This window comes from Octopus sinensis, linkage group LG4 (genome assembly GCF_006345805.1).
Source record: "Octopus sinensis linkage group LG4, ASM634580v1, whole genome shotgun sequence".
NCBI lineage: Eukaryota > Metazoa > Mollusca > Cephalopoda > Octopoda > Octopodidae > Octopus > Octopus sinensis.
In genome coordinates this window covers 96685057-96712763 of record NC_043000.1, presented here as the reverse complement: position 1 = coordinate 96712763, position 27707 = coordinate 96685057, and the positions used below count along the sequence as shown (strand labels likewise).

The 27707-nt window shown below is 35.7% G+C and overlaps 1 protein-coding gene across 1 annotated transcript in view; it reads left to right on the top strand.

The window, feature by feature from the left end:
- The window catches only part of LOC115210725 (protein O-mannosyl-transferase TMTC2), a 135010-nt gene that overhangs the window by 68821 nt on the left and 38482 nt on the right, over nt 1-27707 (top strand). The window contains exon 2 of the mRNA XM_029779435.2: nt 10206-10827. Within this exon, the coding sequence (XP_029635295.1) occupies nt 10206-10827 (622 nt within the window). The remainder of the gene's footprint in view (nt 1-10205; nt 10828-27707) is intronic.

Sequence of the window (27707 nt, the reverse complement as noted above, 5' to 3'; positions counted from 1 at the left end):
ATTATAAATAGATGAGCATTAAAGAAAAGACTATGAAGTAAAACAAGAATATTGTGTATATTATACTGTTTAGGTAACGTGTGTGTGTGTGTGTGTGTGTGTGTTGAGGAATGATTTAAGCCGAAATAAATTGAAGTAACATGCATTATATACTGAAAAGTAATTATATCAAAAATAGGTTTTCATATACAAGGAAACCCATTTTGGTTGCTATTGATAGATATTGTTGCTCTTCTGTATAATTACTTATTGAATTTTCTGAGAAATATAATATATAATGTGTGTGTGTGTGTGTATGTGTATATATATACACACACACACATGTATGCATATATATATATATATGTGTGTGTGTGTGTGTGTGTGTGTGTGTGTGTGTAGATGTGTGTTTGTATACATATACAAAGAGAGAGAGAGAGAGATACGTATGTTATGTAACTGGAGAAGCACTTTGTACATACTGATAGAATATGGTATTGGCATTTATTTTCATGTGGAAAATTTTGGTGACAGGGACTTGGAAGTTTTAAAGTGGCAGGCCTCAACAGAGAAGGGACAATACAATGAAAGGGAAAAGGTGATAGAAGGGTTAAGAGAAAAAGATGAGGAAGAAGAATAAGAACCAGGGAAAAATGGAAACAGTAGGGATATATTAATTAAAAAAATATTTGAATCATATAATACTTTAGTACTTATTTAATTTGTTAAAGGAAAATTGTTAGGGCTTACAAATCATAATAATTAGCAAATCAGTCAAGCTTTTAGCTTGGAGATATTTAAAGATAATTATTTTCTTTTAATTTGTTTTAGTTATTAAACTGCTGCTATGCTGGAGCACTACCTTGAAGGGTAGAATTGAACAGATGTAACCCCAGTGCTTATTTATTAAAGTCTGGTAGAATTTGAGAAAGGGGGATAGTTGATTACATCAACTCTGGTACTAATTTTATCGACTCTGAAAGGATGAAAAGCAAAGTTGATCTTGGGCAGAATTTGAACTCAGAGCGTAAAGACAAGCAAAGCCTGGCATGCTAACGCCTCTGCCAGCTTGCCGCTTAATAATAACAATGGTATACTTCCATTTCTCTATAAACTAGTGGCAGAGAGCAGGGTAAGGAATATGGTTGCAAATAGTATTGATACTATGTTTCACTTTTAAGGCAAGAGAGCATTAATGTAAGCCTTCACCTTCCACTTATCTTTTCCCTCGCGGGTCATACAAATAACAAATATTAAAGTTTTTCTAAAAGATATCAACTTTATCATCTGTGCAATATGAAGTATTTACAAGCACATGTTTGAGAAACAGCATGCTTACATAAACAAACATACGCAAACGCACATACATGCACACAAGTTCATTAGACATATTCAAACACATATGTAAAACACACACACATGCAAACACACACAAACGCACTCACACTCACGCATATATAGTGTTGACATGCATATGCACTACATTAATATGTGACACATACAAGGATATACATAGAAGGCGTACATATCACGCATATACAGAATAGTCATACACACACACATTGATACATATATAGTGAGAAACACACAAATACATACATTCATATAACACATATATTACATGCATTACAAATTCATATGCATAGATGCTTATTTCAGATTGAGAAACTTAGTCTTATAAGTCTACAATATGGAATTCCTGAATTTGAAGAGTATTTGAAATGTTAATAAATTCTGTTACCAGTTAGCTGTATTTGTTTGCTAGGTTGTATGTAGTTATTATGTGTAATGCATACCTTCATACATACATTACATACATACATACATACATATATATACACAAATGTATTTGTCTCTATAGGTGTGTAAGTGCTTACATGTCTATGAATGTTAATAAATGTGTGTGTATAACTATAGATAATAATAATAATAATAATAATTGTGTACAGTGCTCAGGTGCACTACAATGTATGGATGTGTGGTAAAAAAATTTGCTTCCCAACTACATGGTTCCACTGTGGCATCCTGGTCAAGTGTCTTCTATAGATCTGGGTTGAGCAAAGCTTTGTGAGTGAATTTAGTTGATGGAAACTAAAAGAAGACTGTTTTTGTGTGTGTGTATGTGCATATATATTGTGATATAAAGATATTTTTTTAACATGAAACCAATGGTAGCCTTAATATACAAATAAAGAAATTTTATCCACCCATGTAGTGTTGAGAACTTGTTCTCATCGTTCAACATATATATATATATATATATATATATATATATATATATATATATATATGAGTTTGACGAGTTGCTTATATATATATGTGACATTAGGAAGGGCATCCAGCTGTAGAAACCATGCCAAATCAAACTGTCCAATCCATGCCAGCATGGACAACGGACTTTAAATGATAATGATGATGATATATATATATATATATATATATTTTCTTTATTGCTCACTGAGGGGCTAAACATATAGGGGACAAACAAGGACTGACAAAGAGATTAAATCAATTAGATCGACCTCCAGTGTGTAACTGATACTTATATAATTGACCCCGAAAGGATGAAAGGCAAAGTCAACATCGGTGGAATTTGAACTCAGAATGTAATGGCAGACGAAATACCACTAAGCATTTCGCCTGGCATGCTAACGATTCTGCCAGCTTGCTGCCCTGATATATATATGTTCTCTTTTACTTATTTCGATCACTGGATAGCAATCATGTTGCAGCACCATCTTGTAGGATTTAGTTATCTAATCATTCTCAGTACAAGGCATATTGTAAACCTAGTACTTATCATATTGGATTCTTTTTGATGAACTGTTAAGTTAAAAGGATGTAAACAAACCAATGACTGTTATCCCCCCATACACAAACACACACATACACATACACTCTAGATTGCCTCACAGTTTCTGTCTACTAGATTTACTCACAAGGAATTGGTCAATCAGGGATTATAAAAAACTTGGTCAGTGGGACTGAACTCAAAATCCTGTGTTTACTAAACAAACATTTTAGCCACACAGCCAATGCCCGTCTCTGTAGTGTGTATATGGCTGTTTCTCCACTACTTCAAATTTTCAGGTGGTATATAAAATGAAAAATGCTTCAAGGCTACTGAAATGATTGATAGCATTTGTTGCCACAGAACTCTGAATAGTAAGCTTCCAATTTGGCCTGTCGTTTATATCTGGTGAATTAATCAACACACCCAATTTTCTTTTTAATTGAAAAAACTGATTGATTGAAACTTTTGAAACAGTTAACAAAATTCCTTTGATAGGTGATTAACTTACAAGATTTTAATATTTTGTTACTAGTAAGCTACTTAGGATCAGTTGTATGTTACATAAGACCAGTCATAAGTTACATATGTTATTTATGTATATAGATGATTTAGTTATTGATATGTATTGGGTTGACAATTGATAACCTTAGCCCCTATTACTGAGGTTTTCAATTCCTATTCTTCTTGAATCCTTTAGCATTTAAAATGGCCATATCTGGCCCAGATATTCTACCTGTTTTATTTTCAAATTGATCAGATCCAGCTTCTCACACTTATGCTACAATGTCATTCTTAAACTAGGCAATCATATCATCGAAATTATGATGCTACGAGGTGATGCATGATTAATTCAAAACAATGTAAATAAATAAGTAGAACATTTGAGAGGATAATATGCACTATAAAAGGTCAATAATCCAAATTTTGACAAGTTTCTTCCACAAGTTTCCCCATCTTAGCAATTACTTTCACTTAATTTGATAACAGTAACAACAACTTGGATCATGCAAGTTAAGAAAAATTTGATTGGATCACTTACAGGCTAATGTAATCCTCCCCTCCTTCCCACTTCTCCCCATTTCTCCCCTCTTCTTTCCCTCCTCTTTCTTCCCTCCTTCTCCTCCTTCCCCTCATTGTTTAACCCTTTAGCATTCTGATTTCTCTGACAAATATTATGCATATTTATTCACATTCACAAAAATTAGTCATGCTTTACCTTGTAGCTCTGAAATTTCAGTGATGTGATTGTTTGTTTTTAGAATAATATTGTAGAGTAAGTATGAGAGGCCAAATCTGGCTGGCTTACAGATAAAACAAGTAGATATTTTTGCCCAGATGTGGCCAGTTTAAATACTAAAGGGCTATATGTCTACTTTTCTGTGCTGGCATATGCTGCACAGAGATTACTGAGGTAGATGTTCTTCAGCCAAATGCCCATCCTATGATCTACTTTTACCTGATTCGAAGCAAAATAGTAATTCCTTATATCCAGACATGTTTTTGCAGAATACTGGGAATGAATACCATTCATTTACAGCAGTGGTTCTTAATGGGGTCCACGTGACCCTTGAGGGTCCACATAAGACTTTGCTGAGAAAATTTATCTGCAATAAATTGGTATACTTTTACAATACACAAAATATTTCAACGATTATTTAATACAGTTCCTAATAATATTTAATTACAAAAGTATAACGAGGTTTTTTAGACATCAAATATTTATTAAGGTCCAGACAAGTAAAATAGGAATCAAAGGAGTAAAAGAGGAGGTGTGTGGCTTTGTGGTTAGGGTGTTGGACTCGTGATCATATAGTTGTGGATTCGATTCCGAGATGGGTGATGTGTTGTGTTCTTAAGCAAAACACTTCATTTCACGTTGCTCCAGTTCACTCAGTTGGCAAAAGTAAATAATCCTGTGATGGACTGGTGTCCCATCCAGGTGGGGAATATATACACCATGGAAAGCGGGAAACCAGCCCTTATGAGTCAGTATGACTAGAGAAGGAGAACCACTGATTTACAACAATCAGGTGGCAACAAGACAAGGAAGGAGACATACCATACACACTTACATGCACACACACATACACACACACATACGCATGATAAGCTTCTTTCAGTTTCCATGTACCTAATAACCTGAAAAGGATTTGACCAGTAGAAGTCACTTGACCCTAATGTTACAAGCTTCTTTCAGTCTCCATATACCAAATCCATTTAAAAGAATTTGGCCTGTTGGGACTTTAGTAGAAGGTACTTGCATCTGGTGTTACAGGCTTCTTTCAAATCCATTCAAGAGAATTTGACCAGCATGAGACTTTAGTAGAAGACACTTGCTCCTGGTGCTATGCAGTAGGACTTAACCCCAATCTATGTGGTTGGTAAGCAAACTTATTAACCACACAGCCACATTTCTGCCTATACTACAATATAAATAGCATCCATTCATCATATGATTTAAAAGCTATCTTTTCACAAATTTTGTCTGAAACAAATAAATAAATAATAAAATATAAAAAATGTATTTATTCAAGAAATTTATTGCAAAATTAAAAATGTTATAACGGATATTACATCAAAATCTGAACTATGTTATTCTTATAATTCACTGAAATGGTGTGAATAACTTGAAAACATTTTTCTGTTTTGATATGGTTATTTGTAAACATGAAGTACTTGCTACTATCATTTTAATTCATTATGAAAACAGCAGCTTCTAGAAGCACTTTATTCATACCAAATCAAAAGAGAACAAAAAATGAGTCAATTTTAAGCTTCATTTCATCAATTTGGTTTTACAAAGAATTGGCAAAAATCTTAAGCAATTAACTGAAATTCCACACAGACTTTATTTTTATTTGCATAGGCAATTAACCAACCAATTTTGCATAGATTTGCTGGTAAACAGTCCAGTATTTTGGAAAGTTATGCAATTAACTGAATTATTCAATTATTTGGTGTACAATTAAGTGGCAGTGACACACACGGACACACATAATGCGTATGCATATGTATGTGTGTATCTCTATGTACACACACACACATCAGTGTGTATGTGTGTGTATGTGTGTGTGTATATATATATATATATGTATGTATGTATACACTCATACACATATATATCTATATATTATAAACATATGACCAGTTCAAAGTTGTATAGTTCCCTTCACTACTTCGCTTGTCATGAGTGTATATATATCAATGCTTGACATGCGATGCAGTGAATGAAAGTACACACACACATTAGAAGAAGTTTTAATTAAAACTTAAATTGCCAAATTAATTCACTTGTTACTTATGCCCCATCTTGAAATAATTCATGTTCCACTCAAATATTGTAACATCCCAGACGCAACACATTCCCCACCTCAAAAAACACAGATATATACATATATTCTTTTATTCATTTATTCTTTTATACTATTTGACTGCAGCCATGCTGGAGCAGCACTTTAAGGGGTTTTAGTGGAACAAATCGACCCAGGGCTTATTCTTTGTAAGCTCATTACTTATTCTATTGGTCTCTTTAGCTGAATCGCTAAGTCAATGGGACATAAATGCACCAACATCAGTTGTCAAGCGATGGTGGTGGGGGACAAACACAGACACAAATATATATACATACATATATATATATATATATATAAAATGGAACAAAAATGCAGTAGAGGACAAGAAAACATTCAGACAGGAGAAACAATTAGGACAGTAAAAAAAAGGATGGGTTATTTGTGACCTTCTTTCTTCAGTCAAGATACCAGATGTCCTTACTGTTTCGGGTGTGCTTACCTTATATATACATACAATGGGTTTCTCTCAGTTTCCATCTACCAAATCCATTCGCAAGGCTTTGGTAAGCCCAAAGCAATAGTAGTAAACAGTTGCCCATGGTGCCACACAATGGGACTGAACTCAGAACCATGTGGTTGGGAAACAAACTTCTTACCACCTAGCCATTCCTGCACCTGTATGTATATATAATCTACTGTAGGATAAATCTTCAATTTTTCTATAATGCATTGTAACATCAAAATAAGCATTACTGTATTTGCTTCTGCAATTTACTAATTGAACCGCATTATTTATGCAAAGTGATTTATCCAATTTGGTGAAACCCCAAACAATTGTTACTACATACAATTTACCTTACAGTTCTGGGCCAACCAAAGCTTTGTGTGTGCATATAAGTATACATGTATACGTGTGTGTGTGTGTGTGTGTGTGTGTGTATACATATATGTCTGTGTGTGAGCATGTCTCCTTGTCTTGACATCATATTATAGTTGTAAACAAGTGTCCCTGTCATACAAGCAGTGTCATTCTTTTCCCTAATTCTGCAAAAACATGTCTGGCCGTGGGGAAATATCAGGTTCAAAAATAGGTAAGAGTTGGCAACAGAAAGCGCATCCAGCTGTAGAAAATCTTCCTCCATCTGACCTATGCAATCATGGAGAAGGGGTTGTTAAAGCAGTGGTGATTATGATATATGCTTTTGTAAGAATCATTCTGTCTTTTCTATTTTTTGCTTTTATGTTTGTTCAGAGGACAAATAAGTGACTATTTCATACTGAAAACACATAACAAAAACAAAAAAAGAACCCCTTAAAGTAACAGTCGTATGAAGTATCATCTTTGAATGAATAAACAAACTTTGTTCCACATGAGTACACTTTCATACATTTGTACATCCAAATACATACATACATATATACACATATAAACTCACTAGGTATTTCAACATGATGTAACTATTAAATATCAAGTCTGAACTGACCAAGTCATGTGAAATTTCTTGATGACACTTTTCAATAATGTTCTTGTTGTTGCTATAATGGTGCTGTTAATATTGGGTGTTCATCTTGAGAGTTGTTTGTTATGGAAATTCATTGAATAGCTTTAGACAGTTTTGAACATGACCTAATGATTGTTCACTTCACACACACACTCCAGTTAGCAATACTAGACATACCAGACATTTTGTCTTGCTATATCAATTAATTAGTAATTAATTTGTTCCTAATTATTTTTTTTATAAAGCTAAAACAATGCAAGTCATAAGAAACAATATAGATCAATAGTTAGTACTTGTGCCTTGTATTTCAATACTTCAAGGTTAGGATCCCTTTTACAGAAAAAATACTAACCTTTGACCTGTTTTATCTCCTATAACTTGCATTACTTTTGCCTTATGTAAAAAAAAAAGGAGCAACAAAAAGCAAAACATATCAGCTAATGCTTCATGAGCATAGGTCTATTATATTGACCCTGGTATTCATTTTATTGACAAATTATTTTATGAACCTCAAAAAGACGAAAAGTGAAGTGGTCTACATAACAGAACACCACAAAATATTTTGTTTGATACCCAATTGATTCTGAAATCTACCCTTACCATATTTTTCACATTTAAATTCCAATTTTTCTAAACCAAACATTGATGTCTTACTTGGGTCCAGGGTTGTTATTTTGGTGGGGACCAAATCCACATAGTATTTAACCCTTGAGCATTTAAACTGACCATGCCTGGCCCACATACCTGTTTTCTGTTCAAACTGGCCTGATTCAACCCCTCACACCTACCCTAATATATCATTCTAAAAATTATCAATCACATCGTTGAAATCTTGAAGCTATAAGATAATGTCTGATTAATTCTAAACAATGTGAATAAATAAGCATTACATTTGACACAGTAATCTGAATGCTGAAGGGTTGACTAGTATTTTATTTTAATCCTTTCAACACCAATATACTATTAAAATGGGGAAATATGAATTCATATCTTGGATCCAAATATCATAATTACAGGAAACATCATCATCATCATTATCACTGCCACCATCACTACCACTACCTCCGTCATCATCATTATCTCCTCTGATTGATGCTGCCAATCATTGGGCTGTGACTCCAGATGCTTTAACAATTAGCAGTCACTATGAATTTTTGTTTCCCTTCCCTCATATGCAAAAGGACTGCAGTTATTTTGCTAAATCATAATTCTTGATTATTTTGAAATCAAAACACAAAAAAAGGTAGACTGTATTCTTGTATTCTTGTTTGAAATATGGTTATAAAAGAGTTAAACTAAAAATTGACAACATTGTAAAAGTGTCATTTTTAAATATTTACAAATGCATAAAAACTGTCACATCCATGTTTTTTTCTTATAATTGTTGTATAGCATGAAGTGTCAAAATATTTCAGTGCGCTTTTGTGACCTGGTTACTGATTCTTGCCAAGCAATTAGAAAATTAGTACTTTCAAATATTGATTTCCTATGTAGACACAAGACCTCATTTTTAGTGGAGAAATATAGTTAACTATATTAATCCCAGTTCTTGATTTGCACTTTATTTTATTGATCTTGGAAGGATGGAACGAAAATTGACTGACTGGATTTGAACTCAAAGTACAAGGTGTTGCCCTGATTTCAAAGGTTAATAAAAAAAAAACAAATACATGAACGAACAAGAAAAAAAGATGCTCTCCACTCCAGGCGATGGTGGGTACTACTTGAAACAGTAAAAAAAATGGCATTTAATGGACTTCATAGAAATACAAAGTTTTTTCATGCATCTTCATGTGTTTGTTTTTTATTAACCTTTGAAACTGGGGCAGCTTTTTTGCCGCAACCTGTATATAGAGATGTAACTAAATACTGTATGGCAACTTGTCCAATGCTGTAATGGTTCTGTCAGTCGACTTCTCTACAACTCCTAAATATTGATTTCAAATTTTGGCACAAGGCCAGCAGGTTTGGGGGCGGGGCTAGTTGATTAAATTAATCCCCAGTGTTCAACTGGTACTTATTTTATTGAGCTCAAAAGGATAACAGGCGAAGTCCACCCTGGCATAATTTAAACTCCAAAGGTAAAGACGGATGAAATGTTGCTAAACATTTCACCCAGTATGCTAATGATTCTGCCAGCTCACTGCCTTATACAACTTCTAAATATTAATTACTGTGGATCGAGCCAGGTGAGATTGTAACCAAGGCTCATGCTGGTGTTTCATAACTTGCACCCGTGCCAGTGGCATGTAAAAAGCACCAACTACACACTTGGAGTGGTTGGCATTAGGAAGGGAATCCAGCTGTAGAAACCATGCAAAATCAGATTGGAACCTGATGCAGCTCCCCACCTTACTAGCTTTCAGTCAAACTGTCCAGTCCATGCTAGCATGGAAAATGGACGTTAAATGATGATAATGATGATTTGAGTACGATATGATCTTGAATATAATAATGTGACATCCATTCTTTTGTACCTAAAAATCAGTAATGTATTATATTGTCTTGCTTTTGTTTTACACTTGACTATCAAGCTGCATAACAATTTTGACCTTGACATTTGCATTAAATTTCTAGCATCAGACACATGTAAATACAGTATTTTCTAATTTCTGCTTCTTTTTTTCTATTTCACAGTCGAGCTGTTCAGAAGAACCCAGACCTCCTTCCTGAGACACCAATCCAGAACATTTTCTATGATGATTTCTGGGGGACACCATTGGTCAATAGTGGTTCGCATAAATCATACAGACCAATATGTGTGCTCTCGTTCCGCCTGAATCATTTCTTCAGTAAACTGAACCCTTGGAGCTACCATTTTACCAATGTTTTACTTCACTCGTTAGTCACAGTTTGCTTCACTCATATGTCGAGTGTTTTCCTCCACCGAACTCTACCAACACTCATTGCAGGAATCTTGTTTGCTACACACCCAGTTCACACAGAAGCTGTTGCTGGCATTGTAGGACGAGCAGATGTTGGGGCTTGTCTGTTTTTCATACTCAGCTTTCTTAGCTACCGTCAATATATTTACTACAGGGATGGCTATTGTGATGGAAGCCCTAAAGAATTTAGCAGCCCTGAAGCAACCCCACATCGCAACAAGAGGCTTTTGTATCTGTTCTTGTCTGCTGTTTTAGCTACGTTGAGCATGTTGACCAAAGAACATGGAATTACTGTTCTGGGTGTCTGCATCATCTATGAAGTGTTTGTTCATCAGAAAATATCACCAAAGGCTTTCCTTCAAATTTTCAAACAGGTATGTATATTTTCAATGTGAATAGTAAAACTTAAAAGTGAGTGAGTGAGAGAGAGAGAGAGAAAGAGAGAGAGACAGTGTAGAACAGTAATGGGGAATTTAGTGTTTGACTGCAAATCAGCTTTTGATCAACCAAGCCCATTATTAAAGACATTCCAATATATCTTTTCTTTGTTTGAGACAATATGATGTGAATTGAGCAAAATTTAACCATTTCTAATATGTTGAGTGATCACATAGTTGTTCCCCTCATAGGGTCAGACCACCATAATAATAAGCAGTCATTAGAGAATATTAAAAATGAAATGACCAATAAGACCACTTCATTTGTGTTTGGACACCAACTTACATGTTAGTAATATCTATTAGTTCCTCTTGCAAAGTTATAATGTTATTGCTCGTCATCTACCTGTCTTTTGAGGGGTATCTAGTATTTGTTATTGTTCATCACCTGGCGAGCTGGCAGAAATGTTAGCACGCTGGGCGAAATGCGTAGCCGTATTTCGTCTGCCGTTACGTTCTGGGTTCAAATTCTGCCGAGGTTGACTTTGCCTTTCATCCTTTCAGGGTCGATAAATTAAGTACCAGTTACGCACTGGGGTCGATGTAATCGACTTAATCCATTTGTCTGTCCTTGTTTGTCCCCTCTGTGTTTGGCCCCTTGTGGGCAGTAAAGAAATATATCTTTTTAAGGTTATTTACTAGTAACTTATCTAATTGGTTATTTCTTGCTTTCAAGTTGGAAGAATGTTATTTGAAGGAATTGTTGTTAATATTTCTAGCAGGTAGAGCTTATCATGTATAAACTCTCTTTCAATGGATTTGAGAAATGTAACATCTGTGAAGCTGGTGTATTACCTTGAGAAAAAATTTGTCTCTTGTTTGCTTATCTCGCAGCTTTAAGAACCTGTTAGAGTTATTGGAAATGAGAGGATGCAATAAAATCACTTTGCTGTATCTGGTAGACTGTCACAGACCTCTTAAGTCTTACTGTAATTAGTTCTAATCCAGCAAAGGAACACTTTGCCTTTCCTTCTTCCGGGGTCATTAAAAAACCATTTCATTTTTGCTGCCCCCTCCCTCTCCTTCCTTCCTTTCTTTCTTTCTTTCTTTCTTCCTTTCTTCCTTCCTTTCTTCCTTCCTTCCGTCCTTCCTTCCTTCTTTCTTTCTTTCTTTCTTTCTTTCTTTCCAGAATCAGTTATAACGATTCTAAGATGCTTCTTTCTTTCTTTCTTTCGTCCTTCTGTCCTTCCTTCCTTCCTTCCTTCCTTCATTCCTTTCTTCCTTCCTTCCTTTCTTTCTTTCCTTCCTTCCTTTCTTTCTTTCTTTCTTTCTTTCTTTCTTTCTTTCCAGAATCAGTTATAACGATTTCTAAGATGCTTGTAAGGGAACATTCACTGTGTCACTTTCCCAGTTTTTAAAATTCACAATTTGTTAGTAAAATACTTAAATGTATTTACTTTTGTTAGTTTAAAGGAAAAACTCTTGGTAAGCCTATAGAATAAGTGTAAATCTAAGAAAAACACAAAGAAATAATGATTTCAAGAATGCATTGCAAACACATTCTCTCTGAAGGAAATCCTTAACCCTTTTGATACCACCTTGCCCTAAGACCACTCTCTTTTTCTTATTATACAATGTTTCTGTTTTAGAGCAACTGAAATTAAAAACCTTCCATTAAACTTTCATGTTAATTTATGCTTCAAACAAAGTAGCACATATTGAGTAATGGAGTTCTAGATAGGTTGTAATTGACCAAGAAAGAGAGAGAGAGAGGATTGCTGTGATTGGAACATCTTTGATCATAAAGATTTGGACAGACTTAGGTCAACTAACAATAACAGTTGCACTGATTATTTTGACTTTTCATCCTAGTGGAATGCAAGACAATTGGAAAGTCATACTTCTAAGTGCTTTAGTCAGGGGTATTTGTTGCAGAGTGCACATACGCATGGATATATATCTATATATATATATATATCAATTTTCTCTTGAAAATATTTTGTTCAGTATACAACCTCTCACTCTCTCTGTTGCCTGTCTGTTTGTCTGTCTGCCTGCCTGTCTACCCGGCTGTCTAGCTAACAAGCTTTTTCACTACTATGACTTCCGAAAAACCATATTCTCCTTGAAGTTCATTTCTGTACTACCAACAACCACCCACAGACAGTCAAGGGAGTAACATTATAGCTAAATTAGCAATATTTGCAAATCAACCAGTACATAAGTTTGCCTTTTACTGAAGCAATCATGTACTTAAGTTTGACCCACTGGAACTGTTGAATCTGTGTTTCCATTAAAAACCTTATGAAAGCCTTAGTTGTATATATATGATCTGAATATTGCAGCTATTACTGTTGATGTTGTTGTTAAAACTCTGATCAAGGCATCGTCTCGTCTTTTTCAATTTTTTTTTCTTTAAAGACAGTATAGTGTGAACTAACCGTTTAGCAGTTAAACTGATCATATCTGGCCCAAATATTCTACTTGTCTTATGTTCAAAATAGCTAGATTTGGCCTTTCACATCTATCCTACAATGTCATTCTAAAATTAAACAATCACTTCATCAAAATCTTGAGGTTATAAGATACTATATGATTAACTCAAAATAATGAGAATAAATAAGCATTACATTTGACAGAGTTAAGGGTTAAGGGAAAATGAAAAACTAATATGGTTGCTATTTCTAGTAGGTTAAACAATCACATAGAGGCTCCCTTGCTGGTTTGTGATCCAAAAGTATTGATCCCTGAAACTTAGAAACCAATGAGAATGCATCTATATTTCCATTGACTTTCTCCTCCTCTTCTTCTTCTTCTTCATGGTTGTTTGGAAGCTGTGGATGAATTCAGTTTTACATTCAAGTAATGAAGCTATTCACTGAAAATTCAGTAATCTGATATAACTCATTATCAGAGCTTAAGTTAGGATACAATAACATCATCAGAGCTTAAGTTAAGATTCAATAACATTATCAGAGCTTAAGTTAGGATACAATGACAAACAACTAATTGAAAAATATATGGGTTTTAACTGTTCACCATTTATATGTTTTCATGCTAGTTTCGGTAAAAAATGGTGTGTGGAATTCTTTTATTTGTTCACTGATTTGAATCATTGGATTGTGGTCATAATGGGGCCCCCCCTCATTAAGGATGTTAGTTGATTGTACCAAGCCCAAAACTTACAGATTGTTACTTTATTTTTGTTTTATAATTGTATAGGCCTTACAATGATGAAAAGCAAAATCAATCTGGACCGGATTTGAGCACAGAATATAAAATAAAAGGAAATAATCAAATACTATTTGATATTTCATCTGATGCTTTACTGATTCTACCATCAAATTCTGCCCCCCCCCCCCACATATATATCTATAGGCAAATCTAGGAACAAAAAAGAAAAAAAACAGGCAAAAACAGCAGAAATCAATTGGATTTACATAGTGAATATGTTAGATTAATATTCAGTGAAAGCCCTAGATGGAAAAATAGGAGTAGAAATGACATTTCTAGCATGGTTCTTCATGTATAGGATAAAGATTCCCTTCAGTCATGAATGACTGTGGGATTACACCTAGAAAGTTGCCCTTTGAGGCACAGGTCCAGGGAAGGTTGTTTATGGAAGACCAGCTTCCCCTCTTGATGCCACTGATATTATCCAAAGGAAAGGCAAAGCCCAATACAAAGTGGCACCAGTGATGCTGCAACTCATTTCTACAGCTGAGAGAACTAGAGCCTCATGAAGAAAGTGTCTTGCTCAAGAACACAACACATAACCTGGTCCAGAAATTGAATTCACTACCTCATGATAGTGAGCCACTGAGTAACACACTTACACACACACATATACACACATATGTCTGTGTGTATATATGTATCTCCTTGTCTTAACACAACATGGCATTCATTTTCAATAGTTTACAAAAACATGTCTGGTCATGGAGAAATATTACTTTTCTTAGAATCAGGTAAGTGTTAGTGACAAGAAGGGCATCCAGTTGTAGAAATTCTACCTCAATAAACTCTGTCCAACTCATGAAAGCATGAAAAGTGGACATTAAAACAATAATGATGATGATGATGATGATGACGCACTTCCTAAATATGCGAGTGGGTGCTGAAAAATTCCTGCCTTTAAGGGTATTAGAAAAGGCCTGCTTGGAGGCCCAAACTTCCAAATTCTTTTACAGGGCTTGGAAAAACTGAAGGACCACTGCAGTAAGTGTGTGAATCTGAGAGGAGAATATGTTGGGTAAAACCATAAATAACTCATCCTCCTGTATTTTCTTTTACCCAAAGCCAGGAACTTTTCCGCACCCCCTCATACCAGATCACTGAATGGTCGGTCACAACTAGACTAACTTTGTTGTTTAGTGCTCAGTTCAAGCCTGTTTTAAACCAAGCGATAACTTGGCTCTAAACGACAATAACAAACAGCATTAACAACAACAACAACAAGACTTAATAGTACTGGAGGAGTAAAACCTGCTTTTATTTTTGTCAAGCAAATTAAAAGTAAGTAGAGTTAAGTGGTTTGGCGATCAGGAGGAACAGAATACCATTGTGGCTACATTAGCAGAGTTTACAGATGAATGAGAAAATTAATAAGCTTGTGTTTTTACTTGACCAATTAGCTGTTTGAAGTTCTCTATGTAGCTATGTTCTCTTAAAAGCAGGCAAAGTATTTATTTATGCAAATATATTCAGAGATGTACATTTTGTGCCAGGAATTCAATCAAGTGGCTTTTTAACAACCTAACAATGCATTTGCATTTCAGACAAAATCTGCTAAGCCATATATTACAAAGCTGACAGGTGTGGATGTATGGATGAATACACATATGTGAGTCTGTGTGTGTGTGTGAATGTGTATATGTATATATGTATGCATACATATATATGTATGTTCTTTGTGTGTATTTGTTGCAATATGCATACAGGCAAATGCAGCATATATGCATGGATATATGATATATATAAATATATATATATATATATATATATATATATATATATATATATATTACATATACACATACACACACATACATGCCTACACATAGACATATATGCATATAGTTATATACTCATAAATTATTTCACTTTCTTTTGAAAATGTTGTTCAACATCCTGCCTATCTCTTTCAAACAATTTCACCACTTTGACTTTTCAAATAATCTCTTCTGCTTAAACATTATTTTTCTAGCAACCTAACCATCCTACACATACATATATATACACACATGTGTAGATATACATTCTAAGTATTTCATTCACACTCACACGGTTGCATTTCAGATCAAGGCAGAGATAGATTTCATTCACTCATCTACACTTAGCTTATAAATATACAGAAATGCTACATCCCACTTATAATTCACACACACACACACACTGAAAATGTACACTAAGACATGCATACATATACATTTACAAATAAATATTCAGAAATACAAATGTGTATGCTTTTGTTGTTTGGGTGGTATATTTTATACATGTTCTTGCATGCGCATGTGTGCACACACACACACACACACACGTGCTTGCACACACATAATTGCACACAGAAACACATTTCATTTATATTTCATTTAATCACTTAAACACATACACAACATATTTATGCATGTGTGTATATACATATATATATAATGTGATCCCAAATGTTTTGCTTTTTCATTTTATATCTATATATATATATATATAGATATAAAATGATGTATATTTATGTGTATATGTGTGTGTGTGCATATATTATTTCACACACTGAAATGTACAAACAGAACCGCATTATGAATGGTCTGCCAACAAGCAATACTGTAATTTCATCTATTAATTAATATTACAGCGACTGCGTCTTATATTTAATCTTTAAGAGTTGTAAAATTATTCAAATTCCATTAATATACCCCAACATCTCTCTTTCTCTCTCTCTCTCTCACTCTCTCTCTCTCTTCTCTCTCTCTCTCTCTCTCTCTACCTCCCTACACTATATGGCAGACTGTGGCGGGGCGGGGCATGTTGTGTGTGTTTGTGTGCATACACATGTTTGTGACCCTGTTTTTGAAAGGTCACATGGGATGGTTTGTATAAACATTTTTAACTAGGGTTATATCACAAATTGTAGACAGGTCCCTAAATTATAATGTTTGTTTTAACTAATTTGATATCCTTTGCTTGTTGGCATTGGCATATATAATGTTGTATGTTTGTAGTTTTATCTCACATACCATACGTATATTGGTATGTGTGTTATGTTATATTTGTGTGTGTATGTGTGAGTGTGTATGTAAATGCCTTTTACATTCTAAATTTTTTACTTGTTTCAATCATTGGATTGCAGCCATGCTGAGTAACACTTTTAAGAGTTTAGAAGAACAAACTGATCCCAATTCTTATTTGAAGTAAAAGAAAACTGGTACTTGAATTATCGGTCTCTTTTGCTGAACCACTAAGTTGTGGCAATGAAAACATACCAAGTCTGGTGGTTAAGTGATGTGGAGGGGTTAACAGATACACACACAGGTGCACATGCAAGTGTGCAGAGAGAGAGAGAGAGTCTCTATTTACCAGATTTACTCACAAAGCATTGGTGGACCTGGGTCTATAGCAGAAATAGAAGACACTTACCCAACATGGCAGACAGTGTAATATGAACCTGAAGCCATATGGTTGCAAAGTGATCTTTTTAATATCATATATAATATGAATAGCTTTTAGGCACAGAGGCACAGGCATGACTATTGTTAAGAAGTATATTTCACAGCTACATGACTTAAGATCCAGTCCTACTGCCTGGCACCTTGGGCAAGTGTCTTCTACTTTATCCCACCAGTCAACCAATGCCTAGCAAGTGACTTTGTTAGGCAAGAACTGTTCAAATCCCATTGTGTATATGTATGTATGTATGTATTTCTATCAATCTACCTATCTGTCTGTCTATCTGTCTAATCTATCCATCTAATCTGTCTATCAAATCTATCTATCTAATCTATCTGTCTAATCTATCTTATCTATCTAATCCATCTGTCTAATCTATCTTCATCATCATCATCATTTAACATCCGCTTTCCATGCTAGCATGCGTTATCTGTCTTATCTATCATATCTATCTATCTATCTATCTATCTATCTTTGGTATCTATTTATCTTTACTGAATCTATCTGTCTATCTATCTATCTATCTATCTATCTATCTATATCTGTCTGTCTTTACTGAATCAATCTACCTATCTATCTAAACTGTCTTCCACTTTTCTTTTTTTCTTCTTCCTTCCTTGCTCCTTATTTTACCTCCTCTCCATCACTTCCCCCTGTACCTCCACCTCACACTCATCAGTTATTGGAACTCACTACTTCCGTATTTTGGCCTGATTTCTTTGGCTAGATGTCTTTCTTATCATCAACCACTTCACAGCATATTCTGGATGCATTTTATTGTATCTCCTACAATAACAGAGGTTGAATAGACCTCAGTGAGACAGGGCTGTTGGGATCTCATATTCTTACACTTTCTCTGCTCACATGCCAACCATTTGTCTGTGTACTGAGTAAAGTGCATTTTCTGTAGCACTGACACCAGAGAAGTCGCTGTGCTCTTCCTTTTCTCTAGAGGTGGCATGATTTGACAGGTTCTGTCTTGATATCAGCGCATAAAGCTGGATGAAAATGTCTTGTACGCAAGTAATGTAGAAAGTACTCAATAGCCTAACACATGTGGATCAAGACTGAGGAGGCAATACAAAATAGGGTGATTACAGCAGCATATCCAGAAATAGGTGAGGGGTGCATGAGTGTTAAGTGTAGAGTGTATTTAATAATCTAAAGCATGTACATTTACTCAGGTGGTCAAGAAAGGGATTAGTAAAGAGAGAAGGAGAGAGTGAGGGGGTGGGGAATTGGTCATTATTGGATAAAAGGCAAGGTTGACTTTGGTGAGATTTGAACTCAGTGCACAGAGAGCTGGAATGGATATCACAAAAATTCAATCTGGCATGTCCTAATGACTGACAACATGCTGCCTTCTTGGGCATTGTAGTCCTAGATATGCAATACAGACAGAACAGAATGGTCATGACTGGAATGTATTTGGTCATAAGTCTACTCAATCAGGGCTGATCTGAGGTTTAAACCATATCACTAGTTATCAAAGAAAGAAAGAAAGGAAAAAAGAAAAAAACATGTAAATCAAGAAACTGAATGACTACGTAATGCCTCCTATGTACATTAAGTTAAGCCAAGTACACCATAAATCCAGTGTAGTTACATTTGACAAGGCGACCAACTGCTAAATGTTGCACTTACACCTGTATGTTATCAAGAGAAATAAAAAAAAGAAACCAAACAAGCAAAACAGAAAGACCAAAAACAATGTGAAAGGGGTGGGGTTGCTATGGCGTTAATTGAATCAAGGAATTTCACTAAATTATATATCATCTAATATGTATTTTTCTGTATAATGCTGTCCATTGTCTTTCATAGAAATTCCTACAGAATTCAACCAACAGAGTGGGAGTGAGGGGTATATGGTGGGGGTGGATGGGTGAATGTTTGATTTGGTGTGTTTTGTTTAATTAATTAATTAGCTTTCCGTTCTAATTAATCTGCCTGTTTACTTTGCTTCCTTCCCATCTAGTAATAGAAATCGCTGGGTTTTAATGTAGGTACACCAGCATTCCTTTGTGAGATGGTGATGGAAAGGTTAAGTATCAGGACGAGAACCTGGCCATAAAGCAACTGTCACAAAATGTCTCATCCAATGCATGCCAGTATGGCAAAGCAGATGATGATGATGGTGAAGGTGGTGATAGTGGCAGCAACTGGTTAATCAAAATGACTTGACTTGACTTTGCCTTGACTTGGGTCCTTAACCTTTGTTAAGAGTTATAGAGATGCCATTAACAAACATATCCTGGGACCTTTAAATCTGGCAAGGTCTAACCATACCAAATTTCTTGTAGAGAAAGGATAGATAGAGAGATAGACAGACAGACAGACAAATAGATAGACTGATAGGTAGACAGACAGGTATGCCCACAGACAGATAAACAGATAGATAGACACAGACAGACTGATAGACAGACAAACTGATAGATATGCTTCTTTATTAGCCACCCAGGGCTGCACACAGACGGGACAGATTACAAAGTAGAGCTTTTCTTTTTGGGAGGAAAGAAAAATAAAAAAGTTGGGTAGGTTTTCGATCAAAAGGGATTGTAAAAGGGAAAGAAGAAAAAAAAAGAAAAAAAAAATTATCAATAGGGATCATGTATCACAGTGTCATGATGTAAAGTGTAAAGGGGGAACAGATAAGGTTTATCTGTGGGAAGAAAAGCCTACGGAAAAGACCACGGTCAATATTGTTACATGTTACCACCTTTGTTCGCAAGTAGGTAACCCTCTGTTTTAAATTTCACGGATTCATAGGATTATGCTCAAGGTGACTTCATCATTCATACGTGCCATCCTTGCTACATTCACCCATCTTTTTTTGAAACATTCGCTAGACAAAACTTGCCTCTCTACTTTCATTTTCCTTTTCAAGTGATACTTGAAGAAGTTGATGAGAGATTGACCAGAGAGAAACGTGTTTGTCTCCAATCCTTTCAGACACGTCCACCAGATACATTCTTTCACCATAGCCACAAGGATGATGAAAATAGCTCTTCCTTCCCGTTTGAAGGAAGATGATAGACTTGGCTGATAAACCGACTCATCTCACACGTGACTGCAGACATTCAACATAAGCCCACAGGTAGGAAATTGTTGGACACCACACAAGTGCATGCAGAATGGTTTCGTTGCTCTGACTGCATCTCGAGCAGGTCGGCCCTGTGTTTCTCAAGCTGTGTCTGTAGAGCTTATCCTGAACTGGTAGAGCTTCTCAGTAGCACTGCCAGGCCAGGGATCTTTGGGAGTTGTCCATGGGCCCTGGCCCAAAAGTCATCCTGAACAGGCGGGTCAGGTATTCCTCATCGACATCCAGGTTCGCCCTGATCTCGTCGTTGTACCTCCCCTCCACTAATCCCCTATAGAATGCTTTGGTTGTGTTGAAGTCACTCAAGGTCGACCCGGGACAGCACAGTTGCTTGAGAGCAACGTGACACTCGTGGTGCCATTCGCCCTTCCTCGGCCTCTTTTTGATCCACGACTGCAGTTCGGTCATGGAGATGAGTTGCGGGAAAGCGTGCCTCACAAACGGCGACCACACCTATAGAATGACTGGTAGGTAGGTAAATAGAGAGATAGAAGGATAGATAGATAGTTAAGTAGATAGCACACTGATAGATAGAGTGATAGATATATATATATATATATATATATATATATATATATATATATATATATACAGAGCGAGAGAGAGGAATGAACTCCAGTAATGGACTTTTGCTTGTTTCAGTCATAGGACTGCAGCCATTCTAGTGCACCACCATGACAAGTTTTGATGAACAAATTGGCCATAGTGCTTCTTCTATTTTAAATTCTGGCAGTTATTCTATTGGTCCCTTTTGCTGAACGATCAAATTACAAGGACGTAAAAAACCAACACTAATTGTCAAGTGGTGGTGGAGGACGAACACATATACGGACAAACACACACACACACAAGCACACACGTGTATATATATATATATGTGTGTGTGTGTGTGTGCACACACATATTTATACATACATCTATGCATATGATGCAATTCGGTGACATTCTTGCATGTAGCCTCAAGTAATTTAACACACCACATATAAATATAAAGCTATATACGTACTTATTATACATGCACACTTTGATGAGAAGTTCTAATAAGACTGGAACACATCAATGCGTTCATCAGTTGGCAATTAACAATTGTCTATAGTGCCTCAAAATTTAATCAACTGATCATGGTGAAATTATCTCCCTTATTTTAGATTTTAAACACCTCAAGACGGACGCTTTTATATACTAATTGCTGGTATAATAATCTCAGCTGATCAAAGTATATCCAATTGCGGTATTTACATGAGAGACCTGACTGTACCTATCCACCTTTCTACCTATCAACCTATTTACCTAACAACCTACAATACTTATGAACCTACCTACCTTACATACATATACATCTATCTACCTGTATATCAGAGGTATTTATTATTATGTTTGTCATAGACACTAAGAGTTCAAATCTAATAATAGCAGACTTATGACTGCCGTGTTCTGTTTATTAGTTTTTGGACAACAGTCTTGGCATACCTCACATTGCCTGGCATGGCTGGTGTAGTTTATATTTATGTGTGGTCTATAAAATTAACCCAGACTATGTAAGTGCATACAAGAATATCACCTAATTACAGCACTGAAACAGTAAAAGACACTTAAGCCTCTTTTATTCATTTATTTATTTATTTATTTCAATTTTATTTTTTTAAATAGAACTGAAATGTTCATTAGACTACAAGTACTTACTAATACATCATCATCATTACCTAACCAAAACACCATTATCATCTGCTGTTGCTGCTTTTGCTGCTACTACTACTACTATCTCCACCACTGCCTGCCCCCTCACCACCACCACCATACTACAACTGCAAGGAAAATAGATGAAAATAAGGATGGAACCTCCATGTAGTTTACTTGGTATGCTTGAAATAGCAGTCAAAGTCAGTAAGCAGATTTAGCATCACTACTACTGCTGCAGCTGCTGCAACAACGTCACTACAATCATCACCAGTACCTATGCCACTACCACCATCATCATCATCAATGACAGCAATAATGGCATTGTGCCCCCCTAGTATAACTACCACTGACACCACCATTACCACCAACAACGATGCTGCCACCACCACTACTGCCGCCGCCGCCACCATTACCACCTTCACTACCATCACTCCACCCTGCCAGCATCTTTATCACCAGCAACACCAACACTGCCATTATCATCACTGCCCTTAGCATCCTCACTACCATTACCAACAATACCACCAGCATGAAGTATTATGGCCAATACAAACACTGCAGACATCACCACATGCACTAAAAATAGAAGCCCCCACCATCATCAAAAAATGCCACCAACGCAAATTGTCACCCCACCCCACCATCAAACCACTACCACTATCACCATGAAAACCTATTTCTTTACTACCCACAAGGGGCTAAACACAGAAGGGACAAACAAGGACAAACAAACTGATTAAGTCGATTATATTGACCCAGTGCATAACTGGTACTTAATTTATCAACCCCGAAAGGATGAAAGGCAAAGTCGACCTCAGTAGAATTTGAACTCAGAACATAATGGCAGACAAAATACTGCTAAGCATTTCGCCCGGCGTGCTAACATTTCTGCCAGCTCGCACCACCACCACCATCATCAAAAATTGAGCTCTTCATCAACAAAACTCCCAATATATTCATCATCAGGACTATCATCATTATTACCACTACCCACCAAACCCACTAATACTATCAAATGTTGCCATTCCACCACCACCACCCACCTACCACCTCAACTACTAAATTGTTTTTCCCCACTTCACTGCCAATATCATTACTTAAGATTATCACTACTACAATTCCACCACCCACCCCTAATATTGCCAATGCTACAACTATTTGTTATTCACACAGGAATTATTTCCTAGGTGCATCCATCAACAGTTCATGGCCTAAGATCTATCCACCCATCAGATCAGATCATCCTACCCTAATATAACCACTCCTTCACTCTTCTGAAGATATTTTTTCAGAAACAGACCAGGACTGACCATCTGTTGTTAATGTTCTTGACGTTATCAGATATTGCTCTTAGCTATCAACACCCAAGTGTCACAACCATTCTCTCCTACCCCTGCCACACACACACACACACACACATGTAGAAATGTGTTTGAATTGACAAATAGAAGAAAAAGTACTAAATATGTTAAAGAGTGTTTATTTATTTATTAATTATTATTATTATTATCATTATCATTATTATTATTATTATTATCATTATTATTATTATTATTATTATTATTAATAATAATATTATTAATAATAATAATATTTCAAGCTGAAATCTTCAACTTGAATTTGACAAGTGGCAACATGAAACTCAAATATTTCTGTAACTAACCTCTGTTTAAGTGTTTATCTTCAAAAATTATATATTCATTTGTTTACTTTACTTCTGCTTTTCCATGTTGGCATGGGTTAGACTAGTGGTTCTCAACCAAGGTTCATATGGCCCTTGGAGGTCCATATAAGATTTTATTGTTTAAATTTATGTGTAGGAGTGTCTGTGTGGTAAGTAGCTTGCTTAACAACCAAATGGTTTCAGGTTCAGCCCCTTTGCGTGGCACCTTGGACAAGTGTCTTCTACTATAGTCTCAGGCCGACCAAAGCCTTGTGAGTAGATCTGGTAGGTGGAAACTGAAAGATACCTGTTATATATGTATATATATATATTGTTATTATTTGCACTAAGCTTAACTGTTACTGGTGCTGTGATCGAATGTGACTTTTTAGCCCAGCTAAAGATCTACAATGTCTTGTACAAAATTGGCAACTAATACCTTTACCGGTAATAGCCGGCTGTAGTTGTAACTGGGCTTCATGTACCATTGCATGTCATTTAAGTCCTCCTGCCAAATTACACTCTCTTTCACATGCCTGACAGATATGATTAGTATGGTGTGTTACACCACCACCAGTGGCCAGGTTGTCACTCATCTGTCTCGCTTTATGACTACAAAGATGACTCTTGAGTCCAGCTTTACTGAGGCAGGGTCAAGGCAGTGCTCCAGCTTGGAGCATGATGATAAGAAGGGTATCTAGCTGTAGAAGACCTGCCCCATTGAATTTCATCTCAAAAACACAAGCAAGGAAATGTGAATGTTAAAACGATGATAATTATGATACTTTATATAATTCTGTGTGAAGCAAATGGATATTCTTTTGGTTTCAATGTTGGATATTCCACAGATTCTTGTACCATTAATATAATCTTCAGGCAGAATAAGTATGACTATAATGTGTTAACACTGGGTCTTTGAATTACAAGAGCAGTTCATCTGATAGGCTCCTGATGTTTCCATCTACTCGATTTCATTTACAAAGCTTGGGTCAATCTGAGGTTACATGCTGTGGAAATGAACCTGGAATCTTATGATTGCTAAACAAGCTTATTTAATCACTCAACCACAGCTGTGTCTGTTATATTTATACACAGATACACCCATAGCTTATATATAATTCTACATATTATCTGATTGAGTTGCATGTTAATGGCTATCATATCATACCAGCCACAGCATATATGTAGATCTATGAAATTCAGGAGTTATTCTAATAATGGGTGCACAACATGATTATTGATCGATAAGGATGAAAAATATATGCCTGAATGTGATATTATCAATGATTTAGTACTGGTTTCTGATTATGTAGTCTGATATGTATAAATATACACACAGATGCAAGCACACACACACACACACACACACACACACACACACACATACACACATTAACACACAAACATGTTTATATATGTTTATATGTGGACATTTTTGTTCCAATATGTGTGTGTACTACTATGTTTATATATCTATTTATGTAACTAGCTATCTGCACACATATATATATATATGCGATGCATCTATGGTCACTTTTTTAACAGTACAATGGAAAGTGAATATGCATGCAAGAGTCTTGTTTTGTGTCTGTGGCTGCATGTATGCACATGCCTAACAAATGCAAAGAGATCTCTTTCTGTTTCTCTGTATAGTATATACATATATATATGTGTGTGTGTGTGTGTGTGTGTGTCTAGGTGCTTATAAATATAACCATTTATGTGCATGTGGTAGAAGATGACTGGATTATGACATGTGAAGAGGTATAGTGATATCATATTTCAACATATTAGTCGGCTGTGATGAGACAATGCAAGTTTTTATATTGCACACATATTCAGCTGCCATAAAAATGTCTATTAAATAAATGATAATAAACATCACAGAGAACCATCTGATCAGTTCATCTGCTTCATTTTATAGAAAGTGATCTTATGTCTATCTACTCTTGTTCATTTGACATATTTTAAATCCTACACTCTCCATTGCTTCTCTTCTGTGGGTGACTTATTTTCATTGTATAAAGTTTCTAACTTGTCCTTTCTTAACTCCTAAATTCTTGTTCTTTCTGTCTGTAAAGCTCCATCTGGAGACATTTATGAATAAGCAGTTAATCCTCTATAGGTGTTTTCACATATATTTGCATGATGTCAGTTCCCCAGCATTGATTAATTTCCTGTCTCAGAGATGAATTTATGCTGGTGGCCATTGTTGACACTCCTTTATCAAAATGATAAAATCAATGCTGTTAATATTTATCTTGAACAACAGCTGCATGAATAACATGGGCAAACTAGGAGTTCTAGATGAAAAATGTTCTGTGGAGGCCTGGACATAGTGGTAAATGCTGGGCCTTGGATAAGGTTGGACACAATGTGTGTGACAAGAAGTGAAATGAGTAAGAAGAAGTGAGGGGAGCTGGTATCAGCAGACTTTGAGAAATAGTGGCCCTAGTTGAAATGGTGAAAAGGGTAGAGCAAGGAGACAGACCATCTGTGTGTCCGTGAACTAGAGGGTGTTGGTAAGAGGCTTAATGCTAATCTATTGATATTTCTTCTTAATTTTAAATATAAGCATTTTTTACACCAGAAAACTATTGGAGTATAAAGCTAACTTATTTCATGCTCTGATTCACTTATTCTTTCTTTAACATTGTTATCTTCAGAACTTAGTTCACTTCTTAAGTCTCTCTTTGTTATATTCACTTAATTCATTTTTCAAGCCTCTCTCATATTGAAGTTTCTCTCAGCTATGATCAACACTTGGCCCAGTTTCCCAGTCTCCCTCTCAGCTCCATCATAAGATTGTGGTCTCTGTAAGTACCTCTCAATACAGCATGTATCTCCTCATTGCTCTTATAGCAGTTATTGATGTTAATACCTTCATGCAGTACCAACGAGTTTCCATGTGATCACTTAATCTGTTAAAAATAACAGCTAAGGTCTTGCTCAATTCACACTATATTGTCTTAAAAAATGGGTTGGACACATTTAGTCCTGGATTCACATAGTCCTATATAAACTGATGGTAATGGAGCTCTTTTTCTTTTTTTTTTGATGATGTGAGTTGAGTTATTCAACCAACAAAACTAATTGTTTCTCTTTTAAGGTGCAAAAGGTTGAAAATTCCATAGATGTGTATATTTAGTATAATTTTCAGGCAGAATCAGCCTGACATAATATGTACTGGTGGGTTACAGGAACAATCCCCCCAGTGAGCTTATGTATAGTTTCCATCTCCTCAATTTTGCTTACAAGCTATGGGTCAACCTGAGATTTTAGTCAAATGACACTTGGCCAAGATGCCATACTGTGGGGTTGAACCAGGATTTCATGGTCATGAAGCAAACCTCTTCTTCATTCAGCCATACTATGCCTCCTCTAGTTACACTATGTCTGTATAAAAGATTGGATGGTCAAATCTGCTCCATTATCATATATTTCCCTCATCAGGGCTGACATTTGTTTCAGAAAACAATCTGATTAACTAGTGTACAATAACAGGTATATTCAAAATCTAAGTAAACTTTCCTTGATAACCTGCAGCTTTCCATGGCTTCATTTCCTTAATTAAGTATTATTAACATCTAATTTCTATAACAAGGTTCTGTTTAATTCTTTTATATATACTACCTACTTGTTTACCTTATTTCCCTCATGTCCGTCTGTCTGTTAAATGTTGTATATTGCTAAGATGTGAGTGGTGTGTGTATATGTATAGCAAGAGGGAGTGAGAGTAAAAGAGAGCAACAGAGAGAGTTAACATGAGAGATTCAG